At 40.5% G+C, this 11,112-nt stretch overlaps 1 protein-coding gene across 1 annotated transcript; it reads left to right on the top strand.

The window, feature by feature from the left end:
* Window positions 1-442: 442 nt before the first annotated feature.
* On the top strand, window positions 443-4,878 carry LOC119496461 (cholecystokinin-like). The gene is made up of 4 exons (XM_037783755.1): window positions 443-520; window positions 2,640-2,719; window positions 3,481-3,682; window positions 4,262-4,878. The coding sequence occupies exons 1-4, from the start codon at window positions 505-507 to the stop codon at window positions 4,399-4,401; spliced, it is 438 nt and encodes a 145-aa protein (XP_037639683.1). The 5' UTR covers window positions 443-504; the 3' UTR covers window positions 4,402-4,878.
* Window positions 4,879-11,112: the final 6,234 nt, after the last annotated feature.

The raw sequence follows: 11,112 nt of genomic DNA, 5'->3' as shown, positions 1-11,112 counted from the left end.
TTTTATATTCTACATTCTCTATTTACATCTACATCAATGCACACACAATTCCTCTTTGTACCTCCAGTGTCTCAGTCTATTCATGTCTGTCCATCTGCATCATGCATGTGTGCGTGTGTGTCTACTTTCAAAGAGCCGTTCAGCTTCTCTTCGCTATTCAAACCACCTAAACTGTGTGTGCGTGTTCCTCTTTTTGTTTCTCACACAGGTGAGCGAGGAGGAAGCGACACAATTAAAGCTTCTGCCACCTTCGTCATGACCCCTTTTCCATATTTGTGTGTGCGTGTGATTGAGTTGGCAGTACGTGTGCAGTTTGTTTTGCGTCCCCATTTGCGTCAGCGCCGTCGGTTTCTGCGCCAGCAGCAGGCTCCTCCCATGCGTCTAGGCCCCTCCCCCTTCCTGTGTGTCGGTATAAAACATGATGTCGTCTCTCGCCCACTCACTCACAGCCTGAACACTGGAGGAGCAGAGCTCAGCATCTTCACACTCAGCATCTCCTGGTCCATGGCAACAACCGCAGGTAAGAATTAAAAAACGAAATCTGAATTTTTGTGAAATTTGTGTCTTTAGTTGTTTTCATTTTTTTTGTTGCAGGACGGCAAATGATACTGTAGGTACTTTAAAGGTTTTCTTTTTCTTTTTTAGAATTTTTTTTTTTTTTATCTTTTTTGCCTTTAATTTTCACAACACAGATATAGAAATTGTACATTTAATAAGAGAAGTTGAAAGGAAGAGGTGTAATTGTTGAAATTTTGTTTTCACATTTACTTTTATTAATTTTTTAAATTATTTTTTTTCCCCTCCCAGTTTCTTTAGTTCACTGAGTTGTAGCTTAAAGGGAACATATAATGTAGATATATAAGACACCATTGACAGCACATTTCAAATATGTAATAATGAATGAGTGAATACATTTACTACTGTTAGGATAATCAAGCTGTTTAAGGGCATATATATATGTAATATAATAATATACTATCTGAGTGTGCAAATAATCACATCATGACATTGGAATTTTGTTTCTTCTCTTGTGTGTATATAATATTAGCATATACCATATGATGTTTTCTGTGCATGTTAGGTAGTTGTTATTGCAGCAGATATCAAAGGCAGGATTATGCTCTTTAATAAAAGTAGAGGCGGGAAAAGTAAATTAGAGTCCAAAAAGGCTAAATATTCATCTCTGGAGGTGTTTTAAATAATAAAAAAAAAAATTCTTTTAATTTTAATTTATTTATTTGTTCTGAGGGGACAGGACAGGAGAGGAGAGGAGAGGGCTTTCACACATTACAGTACCACATCATTACCAGCCCATTGAATAATGAATTAGAGACAATGACCAGCTGCTAACAGGAATTCTATTAGCATCAAGAGAATGACTGTTTACACCACTGAGTCAGTTTAAACACAATTATTCATGTTGTATTGAGTTACATTGATCAAATATCATTTCTAGATATCATTTGGTTTAAAGGTTTCATTTCAACATGCTGTATACGGTGTGTTGCTGTTGATGAAGTGAGCTTATAACCAGAGGAGGTACAGTACCAGTATCATCCAGGCTGCTGACGGATGAACACTCATTGCTTGGAGGAGTTTTTATTCTGTGTCTGACTGGAGAGAGGGGTTGTTTGTTGAGATATCCACTTAAACTAATGTAAAATATGGGACAGATAAATAAAGAGGTAATACGGTAGTAAACAACCGTGCTGTAATACAAACACTGAGGCAGTCAGAGCACGTTTTCAACTATTGGAGATGGAAAGATGGACTGACTGGTGTTGGTTTTATCTAATTGGATGATTTGCTCTGGAAGAATGTTCTGGTATGAAGCATCGTCCATCACAACTAATGTGCTGCTTCGCCGGGCCCCAAGATGTGTTCAAAAATTAGCAAATCAGTCTGACAAACGTCATATTATGCCATCTTTTATGCAGAAAATATAATGTCAAATCTACAATGGAAGTTGATTATCTAAGCAGATATACGATTATGATAGAATGAGGGCTGCAAAATAGATTTAGATTTCACTCCCTCTTTATTTATTAATGTTTTAAACCCTTTATATGAGCAAGAGAATAAAGAGAATGGTTTCATATAAATCATGTAAATCATTGTGTCAGTGCTGTCATGTTAACTCTCATGTAAACCCTGTTTAAAAAAAAACAGCACATCGAGCAGAGTGAGGATTTGGAGATAATTGGTGTGTTTCCTTTGGGATCCTGCCGATGCTGACGGAGGTCATTCATCACAACGATGACACACAACAGCTCTGCATGTCAGTGTGTGTGTGTGTGTGTGTGTGTGTGTGTGTGTGTGTGTTAAATGCTGTTAAATGTGTGTAAGAAAGACAAAATGATGTTTGCCTTCAGTTCCAGCTGAACCATCAAAGGTTAATATCCCACCTCCCCCCATCACCACTGTGCTTCAACGACTTTAATGGATTTATTGATGCTTTCTGCAAAAACCTACATTACCTGTGACTCTTCCCCCTCAGGAGCACATATTTAATGAGCTGAAGGGAGACAATAAAAGACGTAGAGACAGTAAAGAGCGAGTGACCGCATTAGGTGTTGTGGATTTCTTTTAACTTTGTTATATTTTGTCCCCCCCCCATCTCTTTGTCTCTCTCTCTCCAGTCATGAATGTAGGCATCTGTGTGTGTGTCCTCCTGGCTGCTTTGTCCAGCGGTTCCCTGAGTCTGCCCTCACAGTCCATGGTAAGACACACACACTCACATTATACAGTCAGTGAAACGTTAATTAATTTCTTCATCTACTGTCGGTGCAGCAGATCCACTACGGAGAGTTTCAATTCTACTCAAGTCATTGAGTTGAGGATGTGTTCTCCAAACACAGTCCACAAAAAAGTCTGCTTATTCTGAGAGCTTTTTGCATTAAAGATACACTTACAAATATTTCAACACATTCTCATCCCAACTCGTCACTTTTCAGTCGCAGTAAACACGTGATAAATGTTATGAATTTTAAAAAAAATTGCTTAGGTTTAGGCAACAAAACCACTCTAGTTAGGTTTAGGGAAAAACATCATGGTTGGGCTTTAAACTACTACATTTGTACGGTGAAAATGACACTGAAGGTTGTGAACACGTGAAATGTACGAACAGCTGATTGTAACGTGACACATGGGACATGAACAGCGGTCTCCTGGATGAAAGCCTTGTGTTTGTTGGACTCATCCACCCCCCACACACTCTTCCACCCGCCCTCAGTGTGTTTTTGCTCTTTAAACTACGTCACCTCATTCCCGGCCCACTTTCCCTGAGCGTTTAACATTGACGCGGATTGAAAGCTCGTTGCATCTCATACCGTAGCTAAAGGGTGCGTTGGTATGGAACGCCGGCGGCCGTGACCAAGCGTCGGTATTTGGTGCACATGAGAACGAGCTGAATATTTCTATTTATGTATTTCAGGTTTAGATTTTAGATCTATTCCTCGTCTCTCTTCTCATCCTGTGTAGTCCCAGAGAGCCGAGGGTGATGCTCTCGTGTCAGACAGCCTGCCTCCCCCCTCCTCGCCCCACCACACACGCCAGGCCCGCTCGGCCCGCTCGGCCCCAGCGCCCCCCTCAGGGCGCCTGGCCACCTACAACCAACTCCAGGAGGACGCGGACGCTCAGAACAGCCTGAGCCAGCTACTGGCCAGACTCATCTCCAGGAAAGGTGAGCGGTCGGATGCACAGCACACACACAGAGAGAGAGAGAGAGAGAGAGAGAGAGAGAGAGAGTAACTGGAGCTAGAATCTTTCTCCCTTTAAGTCGTCTCACCTCATTACACACAACAACGTTCCTCTCCTCTCATTCTGCTCCTGGTCTTGTTATTTCTATCGTCCCAACATCCATCTGTGATGTGCCGTCACTCATGCTGAGTGTTCGTCCCACCATCTGGCATTTCCCGCCTCCCTCCAGCTCTCTCTCTTTCCTCCCTCCATCTTTCCATACCTCCTCCTCCTCCATCCTTTCTCCCTGCCTCCTGACCTCCCTCTCTGCTCTCTCTCTGTCACTGTGTGTCTCTCTCAAGTCAACACTGTGTGACTGGGAGACCTGCTGAGCTCACTGGTCTCATTGAAACACACAAAGACGAAACGAATCAGCATGAGTTACTTCAACAACAGACTCGTACGTTTCCTTTCTACTGTATACAGTCAGGAAAGGTAGAGAAATGTGCACTGCAAACTTGTTTTTGCTGAGAATGACATCATCAGTGTCTTGAAGTGTGACGGGTGTCTCTGTCTCCTCCAGGCTCTCCCTACCAGACCAGATCCTCCCTCACCAGCAGAGCCAGCGGTCTGGCCCCTGGCCACAGGATAAAGGACAGAGACTACCAAGGCTGGATGGACTTTGGACGACGCAGTGCAGAAGAGTACGAATACTCCTCCTAAAGGCTCGCTTTCGCCAAAACCTGAGTTACAGCCCCCCTCCACCCACTCCCTCCCCTCCCATCACCGCCAATAAAATAATGCGCCCTTTTCACACTGCACTTACTGTAACCATTAACAAGGGCTGACCTGACTGGATCCCAGAATGAGTTTAGCATCATGATATATAAACAGAGGAGAGAGGAGGCATATCCTGCAACCTGTGGACCCTGAAGCTCCACGCTGAAGTAAGAGCAGCAAACCGCTCCCCACATTATGTCAGAGTTGTATTCAAGCACAAATGTTAAGGCTGACGATATTTTATATTGTTGTTGTTGTTGTTGTTGTTGTTGTTGTTGTCAGGAGATCCTATGAAATAAATAAAAGCCAACAGTGCGTTAGTCCATCTCTCAACACTCCCTGACTACCTTGTATCTGGCTCTCGAGCCATTTTGCTCCTATTGAAGACATAAATCATTAAAAACAGATCACAACTACGAATCTATGGTCTCATTTCTTACAAAGACTCAGTCATTTAGAAACAGCTGGGAGCTCTAGTTTTTAGAAAACATCACTCAAACAGGAAGAAATGAGTGTTTCTGTCAAAATAAACTGCAGTGTGTGGTTTGATGGTAATGAAGGAACAACCGTGGGACTCTTTTAAAAGTTTTGGACAACAGTGGAGGTCAATGGCACACAGGGTAATTGAGACTTTGGCTACCTATGTAATATTTGTATTTCAATCCATTGGCGGTATTGGTGTTTTCATGGGATTTGTTGATGGTAATAAAAATATAGACCATCACCAGACCTATCCTTTTAAAGGGGACATATCATGCTCATTTTCAGGTTCATAATTGTATTAATAGTTTCTACTAGAACATGTTTACATGCTTTAATGTTCAAAAAAACACATTATTTCTCTCATCCTGTCTATCTGAATATACCTGTATTCACCGTCTGTCTGAAATGCTCCGTTTTAGCTCCTGTCTCTTTAAGACCTCCTCCCAAAAAAGTCCGGTCTGCTCTGAAAAATATGCTGCACCTTTGCAAAGGTAGTTCTCAAGCTGTGGGTGGAGATACTCAGATGAGGGGCGGTATAGAGTGGAGCAGGAATGAGTCCTAAAACACGGAAATTAGTTAATATTTTAGCACTTCCTGTTCCTTTGTCAGGAAGTCAATGGGTTTTTAGTTAGATGCCTGAAATAAGGTCTGTAGTTAACACAAGCTGAAGACATTTTAACGTTTTCATCTCTGACATAAAACACGTCAATAAATATCCCACTCATGGATTTTGAAGATGAGATAAGATGAGATAAGATGAGATAACATGAGATAACATGAGATGAGATAAGATAAGATGAGATAAGATAAGATAAGATAAGCCTTTATTAATCCCTGGGGGGAAATGAAGGTGTCAAAGCAGCAAAGCGCAGGTACAGAGGTACAGGTGTACACAAGATTATAAAACAATAAATAGAAATACAGAATATACATAGTGAATGAACATAGTGAATAGTGACGCTTTTACACGTCTTAAAAAATGCAGTTGCTAACAAGTGGCTAAATGAGACTACTAAACGCCAACTCGTCCGCCTTTACAGCCTTGTTGTTTATAGTCACGCGACCGTGGTATAGTTTGTTTATAGCCTAACGTTAGCTTTTTACTTCTGGCGATTGCATTCACACTTTAAAAATCATAAAAGTGGTGTTCATGTGTGGAGATTATCTTGCTGAACAAAACGTGAGAGTATCATAAACGTTTGTTTGCCACAGAGTTTATATTCTGTAATAATCCAAAACCCAACGGAAAAATCCCATTGGGTTGTAGTGGAGGGAACCAGGACGATGCTAACTTCCTGGTTGGCCTACAAAAATAAGTCTTACAGTTTGTTGAATCACATGATTTCTGATCTAGCCAGCCCACAAAAAACTGACTGGGGTGTCTTATTTCACAGTTTGTGGGTTGGTAGGAACTCCGGATACCCAGATGTATGAGCACAAGCACTGATGATGGGAGTCTTTCATATGTTCCCTTTAAGACCAACAGGAGTCAAACACAAGGTTATGTGTTAACAGATAAGCAGACATTGGCTCTTAGGGTCTTGCACATTAAACAATACAGGCTTAGTTATGTTTTTTGAATGGATATAATTTCAATAGACTTTGAACAATTGTAAGAGAAAAAAACTATCAAGCAAAGAAATTCATTCTCGGTATTCAAATTTCTTTCACTCATAGTGTCTCAATCTACTGACGATTCAGAATGTACTGAAGACCATACTGTATATTGGACTTTAATGAGACACTTAGGTGTCTTTGGTAAATTGGACCAAACGTGGGATTTAAGTCTGCATCTTTGATTGGTACTTTAATTGAATGCATTCAGCTGACTGTAGCCCAGAGCTTCAGTTCACACAGTTTGATGAAACATCACATCACAGTACCAGTATGGCTTGATATGAAATGGAAGAAAAGTTGCTAAAACAGCACAAACTTTTCCATCCCAACACTACCCACTGACAGTAACTCTGGGCTAAAAGTGTGCAGTGTGAAAAGCACAAGAGATGTCTTAGAAAGCACGAGGCGTTGTGTACTGTGCATGAGATGCTTGGGAGTCGTCCTATCGTTGCATTATGGAGCTCGGTGGAAGATATCAGGATTACAAGTACTGTTTTTGTTCTCTTTATGTATGTATGTATGTATACTCTCTTAAAGGTTAAGTATGTGATAAATAATATGTTTCTAACAAATTTCATTCAATGAAATTCAAAATAAAGCTCCATTTCTCCTCTGATGTCAGCAAGAAATGCAAAAGCCTTTGTTTGGGATTATGATGTTATTATGATTGGAGGGCACAGCTTGTGGGCTGATCCCAAAGCATTTCATGTATCCGTCTATGCAGGGTGTCCTTCCACATGAGCCTCTGGAGTAATTCACCAGGGCTTCCTCGACTACATGACAACATTATCATTAGTGTCTATTCTTCACATAGATCAGGCTTTCCCAGGATTAGCTCTTGGACTAATGAGCCAGTTTGAGCCACTACAGAAGCCGCTGTAAAGAATGATCCGTCCTCCTGGGAAATAAGCTTTAACACACTGCAGAAAGTGAGGGAACACCTGCCTCAGATCATACAGTGGACTTATGTCCGACTATAACAACTATAATTCATTGATGATTGGTGATTTAAATCAAATGTTTATGAAGAGCAAAGACCCCAAAAGGTCAAAGTGAGGGATTCTCTGCCTCACAGCTAAAGCTGAATGCACCCTGTTTGTAAAGAAAATCAAGCTTTTAGTTGGTAAATACAACAGAAGATAGATGTATCTAATGTAAATTTGTTGGATATGAAGGATATGAAGTAATATATGTGTATGTGTTTATATCATTTTTGATGGAAAATTGGGTTTTATTTGTTCAAAGTGAACCAAAGACAGGTCCTTATCAATTACTGGTAATGAATAAAATATGTTGACTTATGAATAAAACTCAACTGCCTCACACACACGTCCTGCTGCATACTGTCCACACTTCATACTTCAGTTTATCAACTAAATCACTAAATCACTGGATAGGCAAGCTATGAAAACTACTAGGCCTCACTAAAGCTGTCAGATAAATGTGGTGTAGTAGAAAGTACGATATTTGCCTCTGAGATATAGTGGAGTATAAAATACAAACACACACACACACACACACCTCAAAGATGATGTCTGTTATAATATGTCGTTATCGTCCCGTCTGAAACACACAATAGTCGTGTTTACTGTCTGTCTATGGTTCATATTTACTCTGCTGCTGTTAAAGTACACATGAACTCCCCCCCCCACCCAGACACAACAACAGCTCCAATATGAGATCATATGAACATCACAAAGTTAATTCCCGAAACACGACTGTATGCTTGGGTAGAGTGGAACATTTACATCGATGGATGAATATGCTGAACGAGCAGACAGACAGCTGAAGGGATAGAATGAAGAGCAGAGAGGGAAATATGCTGAAATTAGTCCGGGAGCGTTGTTTCACTCCTTATTACACCTTTGTGTTTAAACTAAATTACATATAATCTATTCTGCTGTTGCATTAAGACAAACTGCACCTGAGGTACACACAGGAACACTGAAGACATGAAGCGGTTAAAAGATTACATTTTCTAGCATCATTACTGCAGGATGACAATATCTTGCTCTCTGCTGCGTCCGTGTGGACACAAAGAAAAGCACACTCGCGTCAGATGTTCAGTTTTTGCAAACCAAAGACACCACCAGGTGTATTTTTTGATGGATCCGTTTATTTCTTCATTTTAAATACATTGATTGCCATCATCCACTCGCTCTTCTGGTCCAGTAACACATGAAAAGTGACGTGCACACATTCACACATGGAGCCGTACATACTGGGACGTACTGTACACTAACAGCGTTCAACATGTTAAAAAAAAACAAGTAGATGACATGAAGATAAATCATATCAGTGGTATAAAGCTCATAACAGCTTTTAAAATAATTCAGAACATTACTGTTTTTACCATTCACCCTAAACCTAGCCATAGTGTTAGAAAGTGCGAGAAGCCACGAGTCCCTGTTTGTAGAACACCTAATACAACGGATAGCAGCCTTTCATATTTGATTGATCAATTTACAGTCTGAATGTTTTTCTACCCACAAAGACCAGTTTTTTCCAGTTATCTAAAGGCAAAAACATAAAAATGTTCACCACATGTGACACGAAGAGAACTAAGATTCAAAAAACAGGTTCAGCTCCCCTTCTGCCTTCAGTTCTTAAATCAGGGACTACATGGCAGAGCTTAAAAGTGCAACAGAAGTATTTAAGGTAAACATACATATGATCATTTATTCTAGAAACAAACAGTGTATTGCTTTCACCTGACTCTATGAATTCAGATGATGCATAACGGATTATTTTGCATCCCTCCTTTGTTGGCATTTGAGTGAATTAATTTGGAGACATAAAGGTTACATGCACAGACATCCTTATATAATACAACACTCACACATAATATATTGACATGATAGTAAGAGGCCTGCGAACCAACAACTGTAGCCTAAAACTGTACAAACATGTAATGTAATAACATTAAGTGCATTCAAATTGAGAGAGAGAGAGAGAGAGAGAGAGAGAGAGAGAGAGAGAGAGAGAGAGAGAGAGAGAGAGAGAGAGAGAGAGAGAGAGAGAATCATTTACAGCATCTCTATGGTGCTATTATATTATAATATATGTTATGAATGAACATTTGGCACTAACTGTCTTCAGCCTGGCTACACCGGTCTGTTCTGCCTGACAACACTGGTTTGATTGGCTGGAACTGGCTGGTTCAGACTTCTCAGTGTGGTCTGTACGTTTCGTTATGGTAACACTAAATAATGTTCACCTCTCAGAAAGATGTTAAATGGTGATGCAAAGCCTGACTGAAAAGAAAAGGGTCACCACGTTAAAATGATTCTGATCTGACTAACATTTGGCTGGTGTGTTTATTACGATGCCTGGTAACGTCCTAGTGCTAATTCATGTTCGTACAGAGCGTTGCTCAACACTCGTAATGTGAAATTGAATGGTAAACTGTGTGCTGATTAAACGGTCGGTGGTCAAAGCAGCCGCCTGAGGTGGAACAAAGTAATTATTGTTACACCAGGAAGTGTCCGGTGTGGCCGTTTAGCTGTAGCGGTGGCAGTGATTTATAAACAGCGTCATGGGGTCGAGGACTGTTCCTCGCCAGTTCATACGTTAGCTACTGCACAGCTCCAAAAGCAGGACTATTAGTAAGTCCTGCTGTTAGAGATTGGTTCTAAAAGTAAACAGTAAAAGTAATTACTGACTAGTTATTGCTGGCTGATTGGACAAAGAGCGCTCGATGATCTACTGGAGACAGCGACGAGACCGTAACCATCCGGTTTGCTTTCAACTTTACACACAACTACTAAACAATGTGAAGTCCTGCTGTAGTTCTTGTGCATTCAGCATTTTTAGACGTTATTATACTATTATTATTTAGACTTCACGTTAGTTTCCTCATGGTGTACCGTGCATGTAACTGACCTAAAATGTTTCATCAGATCTTCATGGACGGCGGGGATAAAGCTCAGAGCTGATTAATGAAAACAAGGACACCGTGTTAATCAGAAGGACACTCAAACAAAGCCCACTTCATTGAACTCTCTCTAACAGAGATCGTCTGAAACTAAAACCAACATCCCCACAACACTTTCATGAAATGCTGGTCTGACTTCACACACACACACACACACACACACACTTCAGCTCCCAGCCAGAGTCACGTGGAACCGTTGTCACGTACTTTAAATGTGCATTACTGTCATATTTTAACGTAATATTTGAAGAAACTACATTTATTCTAAAAAAACTTTTTTACTGAAGTTCAAATGTGTTTTTAACCATTGCATTAGAGACGTCTCGGAGCATGGTATATCTCACTGATAGAACACAGTATATATCTCTGGTAGTGTCACTGACAGAGCACGAAACACAACAGACAACCCGATCTGTACAGAACAACACAGTCTTTGGTCACTGAAATATAGCTAAGAATTAACACTTCCTCTCAAGTACCATAGTTGAGAGTCAAAAGAAGCTGCTAACGGCTAAATATATGTGCATTTGTGCGTAGGAATATTTATTATCGGTGTTTGTAGGATTCGAAACATTGGTAAATCTGATAGTTTGGCTTCTGTTCTGTTCCTGCTTTGGTCC

The sequence above is a fragment of the Sebastes umbrosus genome, chromosome 11, assembly GCF_015220745.1.
Source record: "Sebastes umbrosus isolate fSebUmb1 chromosome 11, fSebUmb1.pri, whole genome shotgun sequence".
Taxonomy (NCBI): Eukaryota; Metazoa; Chordata; class Actinopteri; order Perciformes; family Sebastidae; genus Sebastes; species Sebastes umbrosus.
The sequence above is the reverse complement of the archived record's forward strand: the minus strand, read 5'-3'. Positions and strand labels throughout refer to the sequence as shown.